The sequence below is a fragment of the Calidris pugnax genome, unplaced genomic scaffold (assembly GCF_001431845.1).
Source record: "Calidris pugnax isolate Ruff unplaced genomic scaffold, ASM143184v1 scaffold220, whole genome shotgun sequence".
In the NCBI taxonomy this organism is placed as follows: Eukaryota; Metazoa; Chordata; class Aves; order Charadriiformes; family Scolopacidae; genus Calidris; species Calidris pugnax.
The window spans coordinates 1,592,369-1,613,584 of record NW_015090963.1 but is presented as its reverse complement, the minus strand read 5'-3'; the positions used below and the strand labels follow the sequence as shown (position 1 = coordinate 1,613,584).

Genomic DNA, 21,216 nt, shown 5'->3' with positions numbered 1-21,216 from the left:
CCTGCAATTACTTTGCTCAGGACAGTGTTTCGTTTTGCGAGAAAACAAAACCAGCATGCTTCTTTAAGACAGTGCAAAAATATTTTCAATGGTATCGCTAAATCACAGATTAATGACAATCAGTGTGGATCAGCTGCAGCGTGGCCAACAGCCACCTCAGGATCAGGACTGAAGGGACCTGCTGCCCCTGGGCCAGCGCTTGCAGAGGAGAGAGGGGCTGCTCCCTCCCTCCCTCCCGAGGGAGCCACCAACTCTAGGTTCATAGTGAGGAATGGTCTCGGCTACTCCAGACTAACAGAATGCTACAGAAAGCCTGCAAGTATTAAATGATCCAATCCTATGTCAGGAAAAAAAAAAAAAAAGAAAACAATGAACCAAACAACCTAACAGGAGAATATCGAAGAGGAAAAAGTATGTATGTAGCAGCCATGTTATTTGCCATGGCTTGAATGTTGTTCCCTTCCTTACCGTGTCGCTCACGGTAGCCAAAATGTGACTGGCAGAGTTCAGCAGCTTTACAGCACCCCTGCCATGATGTGGGATTCCCAGCAGCAGGCGGGGATTGATGTTCTCCGAGACACACCACCTAATTACAAGGGCAGGGCAGCCGTGGTCTGCTCCTGGTGTGTTGCCTTGGCAGCTTTTGGCTGTGAGAGCTTAGGCCCCCCTGCACGTGTCCCACCAGTCTCACCCCTGCACACCCAGGGTCATATATTCACTCGGTGTGCATTTTCAGAGCAATTTCCAACCTATTTTTCTCAGCAGACGTTGAAGGTGTCTGCCTATCACATTGGGACATGGGTATATAACCTGTGCCAGAACATACCCTGGCAGCTCCACAGCACATGAGTCTCAAGGAGAGGGAGCTGTGCTTTGCCAAAACCCCAAATCATTCCTCTTCTCCCAATTTCCACACTGTTGTGTGTTTGTATCATGGTGTGATTATGTAGAACCTTTTTAATGTCTGCCAACTTCAGAGGATAAAAATCACAGTGCTGCATATCAACAAAACCCAGCATACCCAGCCTCCAATATAAAATAATTTATATACACAAAGCAGAATTTGCATCTTAAATAAGAAGAGATTGTCTCATTCTCTATGGTGTCTTACCCAGCTACTAAAAAATAAATAATTCACATCAGATTGATGGATTTGTTTCCTGTACAGCACATGTGCGCTACCGGAGCTGACAAAGACAACATGAAAAAAAAAAACCTTTTGTAATTAATAAAAGAGAATTGTTGAACACTTGCACATATTGGCACAAGGCAGAAGAGAAAAGGGAACACTACACGGCACAGCTCAGGTGCCTTCCTCCGTGGAACGGGACTCGGATTTCAACTTTACAAATTCTCTGGCAACTTCGTCGTTGGTTCTTTGAGAGAGAATCCTCAGGACTGTAAGTCCAGTCTCATCCATGTGAATCCTGCGCCCCAGGGGGCACCAGCAGGCGCAGCTCCCCTTGTCTGCTATGTCTCTGAGCTGCATCACTGCTATCCCCAGCACTCGGTCCTCCCGAGCAAAGCAGTAATCCTTCACGCAGACTTGGAGCTCGTAGGCATCAGGGCCATCTTCATTCCCCAGAATGCTGAAAAACACACCCAGGTTTACTTATACTTTTTTCAGAACATATAAATTCCTCTGCAGAATAACCACCCAGGTTTACTTATACTTTTTTCAGAACGTATAGAATTCCTCCGCAGAATAAAGAGTGCTTAAGTAAGCCACAGAAAACTCCTCTCTGCAGGAAACCCTGGTCAGAGAGGGAGAAGGAAAACCTATGGCACATGGGCATTTTTGCTGTTTCACGGACAGTAAAGACAACCTGGCTACTTAAAGACAAAAAAACAAACAGCCCATATCAAGTTGTCTTTGTGTGTGTGTCTGTGTGTGAAACTGTGAAATGAGAGGAGCGGAGAACATTAAAGCCATGCTAATGGATTTTCAACTCATATGAGTTTAAACGTTTCTGCTTCTGTCCAGGGTTGCTTCATTTCAGTAATTAATATTTTAATTAGATGAAGTCTTTGTTAAATATTCAGAACCTTCCATTAAAGCAAAAGCTAATAAAAGACATCCCCAGTCTTTCTGATGTTTCTAAAATTAAAAGAATGTAAGGAAAAAAAAAAAAAAAGGGACAAAATCTCTTAACTTAGAGGAAGCCTGCCTTCCACCACATCAAAGAAAAATTACATGGATAGTCCCTCTCCCCCAAGATGTTCTGCCGGTCATCTCCTCTCCTCTCATCCTTACTGTACAGCCGGGTGAGCACTAATCTGTAGCTCCCTTTGTTGAGCCTCCAGAGAAGGAAGATGCCTTTGTAATAACGAAAGCCAAATAAGACGAGATCGATACTCGGTATTAAAAAAGACAGCAATTTTAGCAGTGCAACTTACTACCTCTTCCAAGGGCTGTATCCTTGGCAACAAGTTCAGAAAGCATGTCCCATGGGTCAAGTTGGGATAAACCACACATTAAAATTAAAAGAACTAAAAATACATTGTGAACTTTTAGCCTCAGCTCTACCAGTAAAAGATACAAAGTTTATTAAAATGATGGAGCGCAGTACAATACGTTGATAGGACACACAGCGCGTTTCAGAAGGTAGCCAAAGGACACTGCTGGTATAGAACAGACCTCAGCATCCCACCCACAGCAAAAAATCCCATAATCTAGCTTTTCCTGCCAAGACACCAAGCACTGGGCCAAGCTACTGGTTCAAGTGCTCCTTGGAGCCCTGAGGAGGCTGTTTGTGGACACTGGAAAACCCTGTCTCTCCTCTGCATCTGCACTGGCCACGTTAGATCCCCAAGCTATTTTTCACACTTACAAGTGAAAGGTTTCATTGTATTTGGGAGCCCAGTTGTTGCTCTTTGACTTGGTTGTGAACTTCCTCTTCTTGTCGCTCTGGTGGGGCCCGATCATGGTGATTTCAACGAAGGGACGGAACATACCAGACGTTTGCCACTTCAGGTCGTTGGCTGCCACAACTGGAAAAGAGTGAAAAAACCAACCTGTTTTACAGTAAATACTCACTTGTTCCCACTGCTCTGGACACCTTTCCACTCGGCTTTCAATTTTGTGTTTCAGAGGACAAAGTCTCAAAACACGCGAGTGTCCTGACACCTATGGGCAGGACTTTTTGTAATACAAAGATATGCTTTTTTTGCCTCAGAGTAATTCTGTAAAGGGAATTTAATGCTTGGGACAGCTTTTGCTATATGCATAGTCAAGAAATTAGTATAAAAAAAACAGGCAGTCACACAGCTCCGGGCAGGCTGCCCTGCCAGTTCAGTGCTTAACTCTACCTTACGTGTGGGCTAAGGGAAAAACAGGGCATTTTGGGGACCGATATTAAGGTCTCTGTTGAAAAGGAAAATGAGAGTGGAGGTAAGGCAAACAAAGCCTGTGAGCTGTGGGTGACTCCAGAGCCCAGAATTATTAGCTCCTTAATTTTCATTCTCTCTGGGGTCACTGCAGGGAACAGACTGAAGCACAGGAAACAGCTCTTGCCTTGCACTGTAGATTTAGCCAGGAGAAGAGAGGCCTGTAGAGCTGTTTATATAAATCTTTAGAGGAAATTAAAGCAGTTAAACATGCTGTATTCGCGCAAAGGAGACGAAGGAGGAAGAGGAAGCCTGAGATGAATCACCGCTTTGGTTATTTTCAGAGCAGCTCTTCAGGGACCAGCGTGGCCTTCGGGACGGGGGAGAGGAGCCTCCGAGCTCTTACTGGCTCTGTGATCTCTCGTTTTGCACCACAAATGTCACAATGTCATCCTGCCCCGCTCTCTGCAGCGCAGCCCGAACCCTGGTGAGACCCATCATCTGATTTTTGTTTACTTTGTCTATCCTTGCCAATAAACAACGGGTCTGTGCGTTGGCCGTGTCACCGGCGGGACAAGCTCATTGGCTGTTTTCCCTACACGTTCCTGATGTGGAACAGGGAAAGCAGCTCTGGATTCACATCGCGTGAGCTAAGGCAGGGATACAATGGCTGCCAACTGGAGATCTGCCTGGAGGCAGTGGGGGAGCCTGAGGAGGAACACATGCTTTGCTGTACCTTTCACCGTGACCTTGTGTTCACCAGTTCCTGGGTGGGTGTACAGGTCGATCTGTATGGACACTTCTCCCACAGGATCATCCACACCAGAGCCTGCCAGGAGAGAATTGACACACACACACATACACACACCCCCCCCATGCACACACAGATTAGTGTTTGTTGGCACCCATTTGTTAGTTTATGGCCTCAGCAAGACAATATGGCATTTTCAAAGTACACCTTCCACGGCCAGCTCTTCAGTCAACATCAATAATGTAACATTAATGCAAAATAACATCAGGCTTGCATGCCCAACACACATGAACACTAATGTTTTTTGCACTCCACCATAAAGATCGCATCCTGTTAAGAACACTAGTAAGAATTTTAAGACAATTTAAGAGACCTAAAGCTCGACAACAGACCCTCACAGGGATTTTTCAGAGATTCCTGCCAAGCTATTGTGTGCACATGCAGGCATTCCAGTGGTGGGCATCGGCATTCCTATCTGCTCAGGGAAGAAGGGAGAACAAAAACCCCAACAAAACAAGCAAACAAACAAGAAAAAAAACACACCAGAGAGGAAGTCTAGGGAAAAAAAAAAGACAAAGATGTTATTGATTTGCACTGAGCCATAGTGCAGTCTCACCCTCTAAGGATCTTCTTCCCATGTTGTACATCCAATAAAGGTTGTCATCCTGACAGCCTATCTGCTTCCCTCTGGAGGATAATGAGGATCCCTTCACTCTTGTGCCCCAAAAATGATGAGAGACAAGAGCTCACAACTCGCATACTTATTTCCCTTCATCAATTAGCCAGGGAGAAAACAAGATGTAGCTTCACAGAGGAAAAGATTAACAGAGGGAGAAGGTCTCATGAACCTCAGAATTCGTGTATTACGGTATTTTCAACTCTATAAATTTTAATCATAATTATCATGCAAAATGTGGAAGTGACATTTTTCTGAGTAGAAAAGCTAAGATGTCATGTAAATTACAGAAAAAGCCTTCTTTGCAAAATGAAAATGAAGTCTTTGATAAGATAGTGAGATTGATTTTACTTTCTCTTTGATAACTGCCTGATCTCAGGTTGACAATTAGCAATGCCATTGTAATTGGGATACCTACAGGGTAATTGGGTACCTACAAACAACAGTATTATTTTGTCAATTCTGGGGCTAAGACACGTTAGTAAGTGAAAGAATTGGTGTGTTTGAAATTCAAGATAAGGAGCTTGAAGGATATCATTAAACAAACATTTTGATTAGATAGATCTAACACATCAACTTTCACAAGAACAGTCTGCAGGCAGCAAAAACACTCATTTAAAAACCAAGAGGTTGAGAGCTAATCTGTGCAATTCTCTGAAGAGAATTACATGGCACAGAACTGTAGGCACTGAAAGTCACATTAATATACAAGTAAAAGTGTTTGAGCAAACATAACAGAACGTCAAATTATTATCTCAGGGTAGATTCTCATTCTTGACCTGAGTGCAACAAAGAGCCTCCAGGCTGTAACATTTGTACAGGATTTTTAACGTTCCCTTTTCTCCCTACTTGGAAGGGCAGCGTTCCTTCTTTTCTGTATATAAGCAACAAGACCTTTAAAATTGATAGGCTTAATTACTGACCTGACCTGTCTGGTGGTGTGGATCTGCCACTTACACTGCTGGTGTTTTCCATGGGAATGGACAGGATTACCAACAGTATGTAACAACTTTATCAGGCTACACCTGCAGAAACATCAGCTGCCAAACACTCAGGTCTTCATTTTACTGATCTTTAGTGTAATTAATAGGCTAATAATTAATAGGCTATACAGGAGACACTGGTGCTTCAGAGGAATGAGATCAGAACTGTATCATTACCTTTAAGGCAGACAAAATTTAGATATTTTCTTTTCTGCTTTCATTCTTGCCTTTTCATACAAAAATCCTTTTCTATTAACTGATATGTCCAGAGACAAAGAACCACTTTGGGATTGGCCAGTGAAAAATATTGTGATCACATACAACTGTGTATATACATGTATTCGCACATTAGCGACAAGCAGATTTAAATCTTGACAATAATATCTCAGTGTTATTGTGAAGCTGGAAGGTGAAGCTGCAGAACTGAGCTCGTGCAATGGGTTACAGACATATTTCATCCAAGAAAACAAAGAGACTTTGGACAGCAGAAAATAAATTGAGAGATGAAACATAAGACTTATTTTTAAGGCTCTTCTGAGCACCCAGACTTTTAGCTAACCACCACCCCCCATCACCACCACTTCAAGCCAGATCTTTCAAGCTTGGCCATAACCTTGAGTGCATATCAGACATGACCAGTAGCCTGTCTCAGCAGACCATATGCATGCAAGTCCAGGACTGGAAACAGCAATACACAGCCCACGGTAATAAGGCAGGGGAACAAGGCTGTAGCATCTCTCAAAAAACGGCCCATTTTCCAGACAGCTTTCACATCCCATGAATAAATGTCAAGCTTGGGGACAGGCTCTCAGGCAGGGTACAGACTTCTACACCGTGCAACCTGTGACTCTGTCTGAGGGATGCAAGTGTCTGGAGAAAGCTCACTTCTACAGGGAGCTAGAGGGAGAGGGTCTCTGGAAAAGGTTTCTGAGCATGGGAAAGATGACTTCAAAAGCAAGGCAGTTGGCTAATGTTGTTATGGTAACAACATTAGTCTTGAACATACCCTTATCAGGAAGAACGTCCTCATTAGCGGTAAACCTAATACCTTTCCCATCATGCACTGAGACATGAATTCAAAAGGCAAGAGGCAAGCAGGATAAAGAGAGAAGAGTGTGAATTACAATCCAATTAGCGGTGTCATTAAACAAACACAAGACAAATATTCTAGCTCTTAATAGACAAGATATCCTCTCAGATCTTCAGCACCAACACAGGCTTTGGAGAGCAAGGCTGCCTGAGAGGAAAGGATTGTCTGAGTTAAAACAGGAACAGAATTTGTGCTGGTAAAACTAAACTGCAAGCTTTGATCCAACTTTGCAGAGCAAACCCTTCACGGCATCATGCCATAGCAGCCTGCTCAGTAAGAAAACGAGGGCAACAGATACCTTACAAACTGGAAGATGCAACCATTGAGCAGTGAAGAGTCAGCATTAGACAGCAATAGTTCTGCCTGTAGCCATTCACCCCCATAGGCTTGTGAGAAGCCCGACTTATGCAAAAGGAAGCATCAGCCAGAGAGCTCTGGTCAGCAGATGCCAGCTGTAAATACTGGTGCTGCCCCTTCTCTCTGTCCAACACATGGGCAGATCTCCAAACCAATCCACCAACTGGGGTTACTGAGAAGTGTGAGCAGGCAATGTTCTTTTCCAGCCCCAAACCCAGGAGCAAGTCATGCCTTTCTCAGAGATAGGTATTAGGTGGCGTAGCTCCAGTCTTTTGTTGCCCAAACAGGGTCCAAAACTCTTAAGCCTATGAACACAGAAGATGCTGATTTGGGTCAGCTGAGTGGCCCACCACATCTGGTACCTGTCTCCTAAAGACGCTCAGACAAGCCACAGAGAAATGTCATCAGTCAGCAATGAGATATAATTGTTGATCTCATGAACGAGTGCATCTTTCGTCCTAAAACTAGAGCTTAATTCTTTCCCAGCTTCCTAAAGAAAATTAAAAATACCCAACAAACCCACACTTCTGTGGCAACTCTCTATATTCCGCTGCTCTCTGATGATTTGTCAATTCTCTTTGTGTCTCTGCTAAACACGGAACCCCAGTGGAGTTTTTATAGTCAAATCATTGCATTGCATGAAGCTGCTTCCTCTTATCAGCTTTGAATTTGCAACTCCAAATGGAGCATCCTCTTCCGCTAATTTTACACACTCCTGACTGTAGCATGGAGTGTAGAACAGCAGTGTTGCACACTTCCTTATGTCCTGGCTCATCACAATAAGGTAATAAGTTCCACATAAAAAACTAGCTTCAGCTCATGGTCTGGATATATAATGGAAAACATTTGCCATAGAACAGCAAAGAGTGAGAACAGACTGCGCACACAAATTTGCGGTTAAAAAGTGTTCTGTGTAACTCTGATGACAACAGAGTTCCCTGTGGGATGTAACAGTCTTTGACCTGTCTGGCCACTGGATGTCATCGTTACTCTGCCGGGACACAGCTATAGGACCATTCTCCCAAACGCAGGTACCGATTTTAATTAACTTCAGTGTTTTAATGCAGTATATTTCAACTTAAGCAAGAATACATCATGCTGCTAAGGGCGGGGATGATTCAGTCCCCCAGAACTACACTCAACTTTTCACCTTAAAGAACAAAACCTTGTTTTGCCCAAGAATTCTCAGTACTTTCTCCACTGGCTGGGGAATGCCAGTATCAAGCAGTCTCATTTGTGCATGAAGGAAAAGTGTGCTGGCTACAGAGTGCCTTCCCCTTGACTTCAGGGCTCCCTGTGTGACAGTATACTGGCAGAGTTAGTACAGTCTGTGGGATCACCAGCTCTCATAGGCTTGGAAGGATCAAAGGAAAAAGGACCCCAAGCAAAAAGCTGGCAGAAATACATCCCCATGGAATTGTCTGAGTTTTGCACTACACCCCAGCAGCAATGCCAAGGCTTGCATTTAAACAACCTGAAAACTTAAAACATCCTTTTCAGTTTTCACCGAACCTCTAATATTATCTCTCTCCTCTTCCTGAGACTTGTGAGATTCAGCCAGTGAAGGTCCCTGATGAGAGGCCAAATTATTCTGTACGACATGAAAGCAATGAAATAGCACCAAATCAATCAAATAGCACCACTATTGTGCCTTCCCAAAGAGCTACCAAAGAACTCCAATGATGCATCCCAGCAGCTTACTAATACGTTGTGGTGATTTGTAATCATCTTGCTCGCACGTATCCTGTGCTGGCTGCAGACAAAACACTCTCCTAAGAGACTTCTCCCTTTACAGGCAGTGTGTATCTCCGTGACTCATCCCATTGCTGTCAATCAGCCCCAATCAGGACTACCTGGGGCTGCTGGCAACTGGCCTGTGACACAGGCACCGACTAGTTCCCGTGGCAGTGTCTTGCTGAAATGGCCTCTCACACCACCCCATAACTGTCAGTACAGTAACTTCAAGTTTCACTTCTTTCAAGTCACTCACCCACATTAATTCATGAAACGTGACTGTTCAGTGAGGATTGCAGAAAAAAGGACCGCAAACACCCCAGGCCTTATGTTTCACATATTTCTGTTCTCTCAAAATGTAGTTGTTGAGTTGGGAGAAAAAAACCACTTTTCCTCCTTCCCAGTTTCAAAAGCTCTGAACTGTCACGTTTCCAGAAACATTGCTGCCAAAACCACTCTACAAACTGGCAGTAGAAGAGAGAGCAATTACAAACAGAGGAGATAGCTCCATTCAACTTTGCCAACACCACAAAAGAGTCTTACCCTGAGCTGTTTGAGTCTGGACAAAGGTTTTGATGAGAGTGTCTGTGGTCTGAGTGTAGAGAGAGAGAGCATAGCGAAGTGACTGCAGGTCCGGACTCTTCTCCAAGAAGGTTTTCTTCAAACCGTTCCCACCAGCATGGAAATATTGCTAAGAGTAAAAAGAAACGGGAAAAATTCTGAGTAAGAATTGCAACCAGCAACCAACATTTACATATTATTGTGTGTGCAAATGGAGAGGAGTGGGAAAAATTCACAAAACAGCTTCTGTATTGAAATGCAGCTCTTAGACCAACTGGTAACAACTGCTCACGGCTTTCCTCTTCCAAAGCACTTAAATATAAATATGCTGTCTCCTGGCACATGCCAGTCACCTGGGTCTATTCAGTTTTACACAAACATGGCACTATCACTCACTTTGCACCTTTACTGCTGTAGCAGCAGTGACAGACTCCTGCCACCTCCTGACCCACGGTCCCGGGCACTATCCTCCCAAACAGAATTTGGGGATGGAGCAAGGGAATGACAGGGACAGAAACGGAGTCACTTACTTTGATCGTATCCAGTGCCAGATCCAAAACAGCACACTGCTTTGGAGTGAGACTCCTAGTTTCTTCTCTCACCATATGATCCTGCAAACAATCATTATATTTGACATGAGTATGGTGTAAGAGACTAAAAGAAAAGGAGTCACCAGTATCACCTCTTTCCCTGGATTCGTGCTGTGGCTACACAGCCACAGCACTAATTCAGCTATTTAAGGAATGCTTAATGGAGTCTCTTGGAGTCATTTATTACAGCTTAACTTGAAAATAAATCCGTTTTCTCTGTTCCTTGCAGGCGGAGAAGACAGAAATGAGGAAAGGAACTGGACAGAAATAATTGACAGTTTAAAAATCACCATTGGTCTCCCAGGAAACCCAGATAGGATTCTGCTTGCTACCCCTGTCATTTCAGAGCGACCACAACAAGACTCTGAAAACACCATCTCAATCAAGGAATCAAGTTGTTCAATATTGTTTGTGGATTTTTTTAATTCTTCCATCTATAAATGTCACTAATACACTGTACCATTGCTGTAAAGGAAGAAAAACAAACAAGCGACATGCTCTAGAAAATACCTTTGCTACAAGAAAAAGCTGTTCCCATTGAGACGCACCACCTCTAATAGCAAAAAGCCAGGAATCCCTTGGGAAGGGATTCCCTTCCCTGCGGTGGGAGCAGATCCCTGCTAGCACCCTGCCTGACTACAGGGATGCGTCATCCTTTGGTATTTCACTAAGCTTTTTCTCTCTGATGCTTAGTCTCGGTCTCAGGGAAAACAAACCCCAAATTCTCACTGTTTGAGCTGCTGGAGGGCCAGGCCAGCCGGCTGCAGCACTCATGAAAAAAATGCAGGCAAATCGGGCAAAAGGCGACTTATCCCTACTTTGACACAGCCTCTGGTAAGAGACAATTTCCAGGAGATTCTTCCACTAAATTTTCTTTGAGTAAACCACGCCTGGTGTGATTCTTCACGCTGCCTGGTGCACGTTCCTGTTCATTATCCACCACCATCCACCTCCTGCCCCATGGAGGTGGGTCTCGCTGCAGTCCAAGAGCAGTGCCAGGCGTGTGCCGTGCTCCTCACAGACATCTAGCTAGCACCTTCCCACCTGTATTAAACTGTACAGAAGATGCCTCAAGTCAGCAGTGCCTCAGAGAGGTTTTGCACTGTGCCTTCTTGAGTAGAGGAGACATGGCTCAGCTTGCCCCTTTCCCCCACGCATGCTGCTGCTGGTCTGCAAAGCCATGTGTGGTGGCCCAGCACTCCGTAAGCTGCAAAGTACCTTCAGCAAATAGCTGTCCTTAGGGGAGCAACAGCTCCTCTTCATGAGCAGTTCCACTGGAGATGATGTGGCTCCACGCTTCAGTACACAAGGGGTAAAACATTCTCTCTCTGTCTGACGGTCAGATTAAGTACAAAATCAGCCAGAGCCCACGGCCATGTTCATGGGAGAGGCCAATTTAGCCAGGGTGGCTGTGTCCCCGAGGCAGAGTGACTTTCACATCTGTTGACATGACTTTCTAGGTCTTCTTGCTCCTTGACAGATTCCCCACACTGCGACAGAAACCAGGTGGCCAGCATTTTTCTCTTCAACACCTAAAGAGCTCCTTTACCCTGCTCTGAGCGGTCACCCCCACCGGTGCCCGTGCTGTCACTGCACAGCAACATGTCACTGCTTTCTAAGAGAGTTTCCCAGTACCATCTACTTCAACATATTCTGTAAAAATAACCCAGGGACCGGACTGGTAGTGCCTGCACCTACACACAGAGGAGCCCACCACCGTCATTCCCCTGCACACCTGCCCTCTGCAAATCCCACACTGTTCCTATAAAGGACTGCACACAGTGTTACCCTGCACTTCCCAGATTGCTTGCCACAAATATTTATGTCAAATAATTATGCAACTTCAAGCAGAAGTGAAAAAAAAAAAAAAAATAAATATCTTCTCCTGGTCTCTCATATTCATTCTTGTATTCTCCACAGGTATTCTCAGAAGAACCTCTTTGGTCAGAGTTTGGTGGTTACCCTGGGGGCAGCGGATGGGAGGGGAGGCTGCTGCTTCCCTGCTCCAGCTGCCAGCTATTAAGCAAACAGAGCAGAAAGAGTCTGATAATAAACAGGAGGCAGATATGTGGCACCAAGGTGCCAGGTTTATGGTTGGTTTTCCGAGCATTTTAAAATACACTGTGAAATTGATTTGTCATCAGGACGAGAGCCTGTGCTTGTCAGGTCTGTCAGTCTCAGTTTTCAGCTGAGTTATCTGATTCACTAGAGCTCTGTTCCCCCTGTTCTATTTAAGACAAATAAAGCCTAAAATCCATCCCATAATTTTCCCAGGCTTTTAGAGGAACTGCAAAATGCAGAGGAGAGGGGCTCTGAAGAGCTATTTACTCATGCCTTCCCTGCTAGCTTGTATGTGCCCACCAAAAAAAAAAAAAAAAAAAAAGGACAGCAGCAAAAAAAAATCAAAAATATATCTACAATGCTTATACAGACCCAAAAAATTTACACTCTTGTAATACCTTTACTCTTCTGGAAATTTTTGGATGCAGTGTTGGTTCACATCATCTGTCTGAGCTAGAGGTCTCCAGAACTCAGGTGGTGGAGTGCTTTCACACCTGCGTACAGCTCTCCTGCCGCATATAAAATCCTGCGTACCTGTGCTGCTCTAGTCCTAACGTGTGGATGTGCAAATAAAGGCTTGAACACACAGCAGGACCTGGCTGATTTACAAGACTGCATGCCTTTCCAAAAATGCTGTCCAGAGTTATGCCAAAGTTAAGGTTTTACAGCAACTGAACCGAAGGCAGGCGGCTGCCGAGGGCTGGCCTCCGTCTGACCAGCGCAAATGGAACAGGCAAAGCTCCAAGCTCACTCCAGGGCAAAAAGCCACCTTGTATATATTAAGGAATTCCAGCAATGAGAAAATATGGAAGAAGTAAAAGATAACTGAATGTCACCGACTATGCCTGGGAATGCAGGCAGGCCACAGGAACTCACAGCAGCCCGTGCACAAACTTGTCCTTGTGGCCTTGGAGGAGAAACAGAGCAGACTCAGAGCCAGAGCTGTCCCCCTTTGACACCAGGATGACGTGCAGAGGGCAGGGATGTCTTCTCTTCCTCCAAATGCTGGCTTCTTGCTGTTGTTTTTGAAAGGGGATGGGGATACTCCCAGGAAAAGGGAGTCACATTTGGAAGCTGTGGTCCAGTTCCCACTCTCCCCATCTCTCCCATGGAAGAGACATGGAGCACTGTAAATGCTGGGGACAGTGGAGGTAGTGCAATCCTGGGGAGCCACTGTGTCACCAGGGAGGATGGCCCAGCTGCAGGAGTGCTGGGGGACCACCAGTGACAGCTATTCCCCTGGGGAACCACACTTAAGGGACTAGGTTATGTCACTGTTAACTGCTGTGTAACAGCCTCAAAATGCAGCGGGGGAAAAACGTGTGCTTCTAATGACACACCTTCATGTCCAGACCACTTACCAGGATTGCTAATAAGCACTACCTTAAATGAATTGTGTGCTGTCTTGGCTCATAACCTTGCATATGTAAAGAACGTGTCTTCTGGTCAAGGGAAACAGATAATTGCACTAAGACAGCTGTAATAAGTGCTCAAGACAAGAAAAAAAAAAAAAAAAATCACAGGAAATGATGACTGCATTTTGAAATTGCACTGATCACTTAGGAGAACGCCCTTTGCTGTGGGAAGATTTCCCTGATGGCACTCTGAGATGGAGTTCACATCCAGCTCCCTCTTCCTCGCAGCACAATTTCTGCACCCTGACGCTTAGGACTTAGGCCTCCTCTTGCACAGTATCTGTTGGGTAGCACAAGTCAAATCACAGCAGAGTGCAATCCGAATGTTGGAAGGCGTCACTATTTTCATACCATTCCTGTCGTGACCAGTGAATTAATGCTTGATTGGCTTATGATGAGGTGGCGTGCACTTAGTAATGCTCATGTCATGCACTGTCACGTCATGCGCTGTCAAAACACATCAACACAGCCTTCGTGCTAAATGCCAGCTTGCCTGTAAAGAGAGCCCACGCAGAAGGAATTTACAGACACAGGCTCTCTTCCATAAGCAACAGTTATTTTTGTAACAGTTCATTTAATTCATCAATAGCTAGCACAATCATCTTTCCCACTGATACCTCATTGTCAGGATCACATAAGGGACTCCCTTTTATACACACAGAGAATGTACAGAGGGATATGGAGGAGCTGGCCAGATACTGACATCTCTAGTTTTTTCATTTTAAATCGATACACGAAACTGACCATTCTTATCTACAGACGACAGAAACTACTTCTGATGATTAAACACACACCAAAATTTAACAGTTAATTTAAACACAATACGGATGTCAGCAGGATGCATTTAAAAGCACATTTAATGTGTTTAAAAGCATCTCTCTGCAACTGCACTCAGCAACAAAGCACTGGAAGCACAGGACATGCTACGCACTACGACACTTCCATGCTCACACACACGGACATTGACACGAGCCATGCAGAACAATACCTTCAGCTTTGACAAGTGTCCCAGCTCCTTAGCAGCACTGAAAATCAACTGTGTGCCCTATGATTGCAAGAAGTTGCAAAAGAAAGGAAGGGGGGGAGGGAAGAAAAAAGGTTATAAACAAGCTTTGCATGTTTTTCCTTTGAGCAAGTCGAGTCAGTTCACAGCTAGAACTTCACATAACCACCCCAAGGCCAGCCACAACAACTTGATTCCTGGCCAGTTTATTACCTAGTATAAAACCTGGCATTTCTGTGGATACCACGTCGAGAGCTATTTTGGAGCTAGTTCCACAGTGTTCCACTAACTAGTACACTCTTGCTGACAGCAGCCACCCATTTAAACAGGATGCACCTTCAAATGTCTTAATCCACATGAAAGAGAGCGAAACACCAGCCAAAGCAAGAAACCACACAATTGATGACAATCTTGCTATAGAAGTAGAGCCCAATCAGTGGGGTGAGGGTAAGCATATGTCAGATCAGAAACAAAACTGGATCTGAGCAGTTTTTTGGGTGAGAGATCAGTGGACAAAGTCCAGTGAATACAACAGCATGGCCTTTACAGATCAAAGGCTTGGCCAAGGGCTCTTCTCTCCCCACTGTGGCTTACTGATGCTCTATGACCAATGAAGAAACAAAAAGGGAAGATAAATCCCAGTGATGGGAAGCCTTGCTTCAAGTCACTTACACTCTAGTATAATGGATTCTTACGTACTTTCTCTGCAGTGGTTACCACAAACATATTTTTCCTTTCCCCACCACAGCATTTCTCTTTTATGCAATATTCCTGCCTGGGGAGTCAATTCCAAAATTTAATGAGAAAGCCAAAAGCAACCAAGACAATTCTCCAGTATCTTCTCCCAGAGATGCTTTATGGGGTGTGCTGGAATTTATTTTCTTCCATTTCACTCCTTTTCATTCATCTAATCTTGCCTTTTTCTTTAAAAAAGCCACAATTGCCTATTACTCTACCCAGAATAAAATGCCAGCCTACTGTAATTCTAGCTATGAATTGTGCATCTATCGTATCATATCATGAGCCCTCCATTTCAGCCCTCTTAGGCCAGTCTGATTTTGGGCTTCAGGACCAAGACAAACCTACGGGTGACCCCTCTCCCCTAACTAAACCTCTCCTCTATTATCTCCCTCAGGAGTGCCTTAAGTATGTCAGGAGAGCTGCCCTCTCAAAGATAATCTTTGGCTCTCTATTGTAATCGGTTATTAGGGGCTAAAAGGAGATGTAAATGTCACCACTGGTACCAGCTGAGAAATGCCTGGGGGATGTCCCAGCTGAATGTCTGAAATAAGCTTCAGGGGACAGACACTGGTGGGTGGCACTTTCCAGTAGGGTCTTTTTTGCTCAGGAAAACCCTTGGGAGAAGACAAAGCGCATCTTATTTGGAGACTGCTGGCTCCATGAGGACCATATCTCCCCAAAGGGCTCCAGTAAATCCTGTTCTCCTTTCCATTTCCTTTATTACTCCTTCTCATCTCAACGGTCCTTCACCCTCCCACTTAACCACAATTGCCATGACCACTCCTCACCCCTGTCAAACTGCTATCCTCAAACTGTAACAAAACAAGATGTAAAAGCAGAATTATTATCTTGCCTTTTGCCCCTGACTATGCCACTCGGTCTGTTTTCATTGCTGCCTTCTTTGGCATTTGTTTATTTGTTGCCTTCTAAGTCAGTACTGTGTGGAGCAGGAACTACCCCATACATGCATTTGCAGAGGAGACTCTGGGAACTGGGTTCTATTGCAAAGATCATTGCTGAAATTCTTTTTTTCCCCTAGGATTACAGTTAACATCAGCCCCACTGATGTGTTCTCCTCAGCAAAAAAGTGTCATTATACTTGCTGCTAGAGGCACCAGGTACCGCTTTACAGATGGGAAAGCAGGCAGAAAGTTTACAGCTGTAACACTGGAGAGTCCAAGACACTGGACAACCCCTGCCCATTACAACAGCAATCAAAAAGTGAATTTTTAGATTAAATACTTTTTTCTTAGTTCTGCCAGCTTTGGAAATTTCTTCAAGCTGAAAGACTCTGTGACCTGGAATCACCGACAACTTCTTGATTTGCTCTATCTGTAACCATCACCTAACTCTCACTGCTCCTCAGCCTTTTTTGTTTGTTGAATACAAATCGATACAGAACGAACATTATTGACTTCGTAGCTAAACAAAAGCTCTTGATAATTGATTAAATTCACAACTCTTGGAAGGTCTGCAAAAAGTGTAGACAAGGACAACACATCAGAAAGCTTCTGAACTGAGAATGGGAGCCTCCCTTGCTGCTGGTATCCAATGGGTAGCATTAGAGAACAACCCCCTTAACTGAAAGAGTATGAAATTCTCTGTATTTCCAGTAAGCGAGGTTGAACATGACTGCAACCCAAGAGCACCAAAGAGATTTCACTGTGGGCCACACCAAATAGTCCACCAGGATACACGGCTTTAGGCAGTGCTCTGGTATCCAACAGATGTGCCTGCTGTTCTATACAGCTGGTCACGAAGTTTGCTTGACATTATGGCTATGACTTATTAAGGTTTTCATTACCGTTGACCAAGCAGAAAAAAAAAAAAAACAAACATTTTTATAATCAGAACTTCCAAAAGCCAAGGGAGCAGTCTGAAAACACACTATTTCTTGATCCAATATTTTCAACTTCATTAGACGCCTTTTTTTTAATACATAAATTTGAACAACAACATTAACTAGCCCAGGCAAATAGTCTCCCTGCTGCTGACTTCTAAGGAGGGCAGGTTGGTAATGCTGAGCAATACCCAGTGACTCCACATGCTTCAAGGAACAAAGCTACTCAGATAACTACCCCTCAGTTCTTGCCCACTAAGAAAATCCTCATCAGTCAGTGGCAATCTCTGTCAGTGTGTCTGCAGGAGAAGTTATTTTACTGTTACAATGAGTTTGTCATCAATGCTGATAATATCTCATGAAAATCAGGACAGCTCCTTTCTCTGCCAAACAGCATTCTTGTAAACAAGATGCTTTACCTCCTCAAAAAATTTGTTTATTCCTGGAAAACATGTCACAAAGTTCTATAGACAGCACTCATTTCAGGTGTATCTCTAGGGAACGAAAACAACTAAACTTAAATATCAGGTAGTTTAGAGAAAAGCTACCTCCAACGCAATCGATTAAAGCATCAAAGATGGAAGATAAGGAAAAAAATAGGTCCTTATTAGGAATTGTTTCTGCCTAGCTCTGTGGCTAGGCAATGTAGCTGGACAAGGTACCAGACCTTAGTGCTGGATTTCCTGGTTCTTCCCGTGAAATTAGTATGACCTTCCTAAACATTTTGAAACATGAAAGACATCTATAGTCTACCCCATAAAGATTTAAAATTCCTTATTAATGGTATGACTGTATCCCCGCCCCCCATCCCCTGTCCCCCACCCTCCCCCAGTGAAAGCATTCAGAGAAGGATCATCAGCTGACTCAATTCTAATTGCTAGAAGCCAACAGAACTGCACTGATTTATGTTCCAAGAGGCTCAAACTCTCACAGCGTGACTGTCCTACTGCTCAGTTGACAAAGTTAGGAAACAAAGGCCACTGCAAGTCTTTTGAATTCCAGTCCTTTTTTGGAAAACATATTATTACTCAGGCTTATTTTCCTGAGACATACCAGTACAAGGATGTTTCATCTGGTATTGAACATTCCTTTCCCAGATTTTTTTAATTCCTACATTGAACAACAATGAGACCTGATCATTTTAAAAACTGTATCATCAAGCAATGTTTGCTACCGTCCATTAAAAATTAAGACTTTTTTAGCTGTTGTTGTGCATTAACCATTGAGAAAACAGGCTTAAAAGTGGGGAAAAGGGAAAGTAATTACCTGTCGGTACAGAGATCTGGGCACATGTGCAGTTCACAGACCATCATTTCATTCAAGGCTAAGAAAGCTTTTTTTCCTCATCACAGAGGAAGCCTTGGACTTTTTTTGCCCCCAGATAGCACAAGGGAGAGGATTCATTTAAACTCACACAAGTTAAGAAAGGTTTCAGAAAACCTCTTAAAGCCACAATCTCCTCCACCACAGAAAAGCTCTGAAGTGGTGCTGCTTGCAGAGGGGCCTGAAGAACAGCCAGTTTGGAAGTCACATGTAAAATCTGTCCGCAGCTTAAAGAAAATTTTGTTCTTATCCTGAACCACATTCTCATTTAGTGAAGAGAAGTCTGATGAGTAGAAAAAAGCACAGCAGGAGAAAGAGCAAATGGAGCCTCATGTGAATGGCTGCAGCATAGCGTGTGAAATAAAGGAAGCAGAGGCTCCAGAGGAATCATCTGTGTGTAAATTAAGCAAGTCTTCGTTGACCTGACTTAGTCACTGATGGCATGCTATAGTTTCGTTCTCAGCAGCGAGGGAGAAAGAAATGTATAACTAATCCATTAATATCCCCAAGCGTTGTGCACTGAACCCCAAAATAAGGATTTCCAGAGAGCTGTGTTTGCATATCCACTCATCCGAGACAGAGAGTGTTTAATTAAATGTTGATCTTTACTTAAAACTAGTGAGGTGTGAACTGCTCAGTGAGTTACTGGAGATCATGTTGCTACTAATCTCACAAACCACGGGCAGTCAGTGCTCAGAGAGGCAGAAGCCACTCATCTGAAAGCCATTAAGGCACCCGCAGCTCAGGTCATTGGAGTGGGAAGCTGTAAAAAGGCCATGTCCCCACTGCATCCTTCACGGGCAGCAGCCAACTGCTTTCTCACCTGAGACCCACCCTGCACAAAAATCTTCCAGAAGCAGCAGAGAATGGAAGAGCAGAACTCAGATTTTCCTTCCCTGTGTGGTACAGGCTGAGATAATTTAAGTGGAATAGATTGGTCTGGAGAGTAACAGGCATTAAAGCACTGGGCAGTGACAGGGTCATGCAAGCAACAAGTAGAGAGACACTGCAACGTGTTTGGAACCTTCTACCTGAGTATGCCTTCCATGACCATCATCAGAAACGCTTTTGCACCTCTAGCAACCTGACAGAAAGGAGAGAAAATATTCCATAAAAGGGACTCTCTTCTATGATTCTATGACTCCTATCATGAATATCCCCTACTTCTTAAGGGCTGCAGAAGAGTTTTAGGAGGGTAATCCCCATCCAGTGGTCCTTCAGACATGGAGAGGCAGTACTAGGGCTTTCTATTGCTGAGGTCTGGGTAGCAAAGTGTGTTACAGTGCCTGGGGCTATTTCTGAGCCTGATGTACTTTCAAAAGAAACAAAGAGAAAGCAAAATCAGGCAAGAGTTGCATGGCAGAGACGTAAGAACAGCAAAGAGAAAGTACTGCTTTGGCCCACACAGCCAACCCTGAGTTTTGTCTCACCTTTCCCTGCCAGTCTTCAATGCTAGGGATTTATGGAAATCTGGTGGTGACAGAATAAATCCCTATGTCCCAGGTGACACTGGAAGCAGCTCTTTGTGCCCCGTAGCCCACCTAGCCTCACCACAGGTTCCCTGCTCAAGGACTCCAGACAAGGCCATCTTAATCATTGCATTGTTCACAACCCCTTTCCTGAAACAGCAACTCTTTTCCAGTTTGGGCTAGTTCAGCCTCCTCACTATGATACAACTGATCAGACAGCTAAAAATCCAGCTACGAGCATTTTGCATTGTCTCAGAAAGCTGAGGATGCGCTTCATTAAACAAAGAGAGCTTCTCACCTTGAAACTGAAGTGATGGCAACAAGAAACTACTCAGAAGTGGCTTATAGCAAAATCCCGCAGGTTGGAAGAATTGGCTGATCACACTTAGTGCCTTCTTCATGATACAAGTACTGAATCACTCTCCTACCCCGCCTTTAAAATTCAACACTAGCAAGTATAAAGCTCAAGCAGCTACTCCCTGGTTGTCTCTGAGGCTCTTGATCTCGCTGCTTCCATTCTGAAGGGGTCACATTAATGCTGCTCTTATATGATGATTTTAGCTCCCGTCCCCAAAGACTCCTTTTTAAAGCAATTCAACTGAAAGAAATTTTATCCTCTTAAATTTAGGTATTTTTTTGTCCTCCTTTATAAATTAAAAAGGAGGTGAGAAATGTTTACTCCAAATCCAAGCTCAGCGCAAGCAGTCTTTAGCAAATTACACCTCATGCTAACTTTATGCTTAGTAGGTATGACTGCACACTGCATCTCAGCAGTTTTGGCTGAAGTTGTCATCATCAAGGCTGGAGACAAGGCCCTTCCCTTTCAGAGCAACAAACACCTAGTGCAAAATGCAGCATCTCTAGATGCTGCAGCCCAAGCAGTTCACTCAAAAGACATAGGCAACAGCTGAATAGTGAAAACCACTATCATTCTACCCACTTCAGGGAAATAAATAAATCAGCATAAATTAGCCACAGACCACAAGTTTACTCCAACACAGAGATGAAAAGAAGTTCTGGATCATCTCCAAATAATGAGGTTATAGCCCAAACTTCACTCTGCCTCCAACTGAGTGTCATCCCCCAGAGCAGCTGGGTGTGCGTGACTGACATTTAATCAGTTCCTGGGGTTTCTCAAAATTGGGGAAGAAGTTAATCTTCCATTGTTAAAAACATCACTACATTCATGACACACATTCATCCAGCACGTCCACACAGCTGAACAATTATATAAAAGACTGCCTTTGAAGGCAAACGATCTGGACAGGGTTCCAACTCCCCAACAACAGAAACAC

At 44.1% G+C, this 21,216-nt stretch overlaps 1 protein-coding gene across 1 annotated transcript in view; it reads right to left on the bottom strand.

Moving 5' to 3' along the window:
- Positions 1-1,303: 1,303 nt before the first annotated feature.
- The window catches only part of UNC13B (unc-13 homolog B (C. elegans)), a 209,670-nt gene continuing 189,757 nt past the window's right edge, over positions 1,304-21,216 (bottom strand). The window contains exons 35-41 of the mRNA XM_014952451.1: positions 14,534-14,590; positions 10,010-10,090; positions 9,462-9,609; positions 6,744-6,800; positions 4,064-4,156; positions 2,832-2,991; positions 1,304-1,589 (exon numbers count right to left, since the gene is read on the bottom strand). Of these exons, the coding sequence (XP_014807937.1) occupies positions 1,304-1,589; positions 2,832-2,991; positions 4,064-4,156; positions 6,744-6,800; positions 9,462-9,609; positions 10,010-10,090; positions 14,534-14,590 (882 nt within the window). The remainder of the gene's footprint in view (positions 1,590-2,831; positions 2,992-4,063; positions 4,157-6,743; positions 6,801-9,461; positions 9,610-10,009; positions 10,091-14,533; positions 14,591-21,216) is intronic.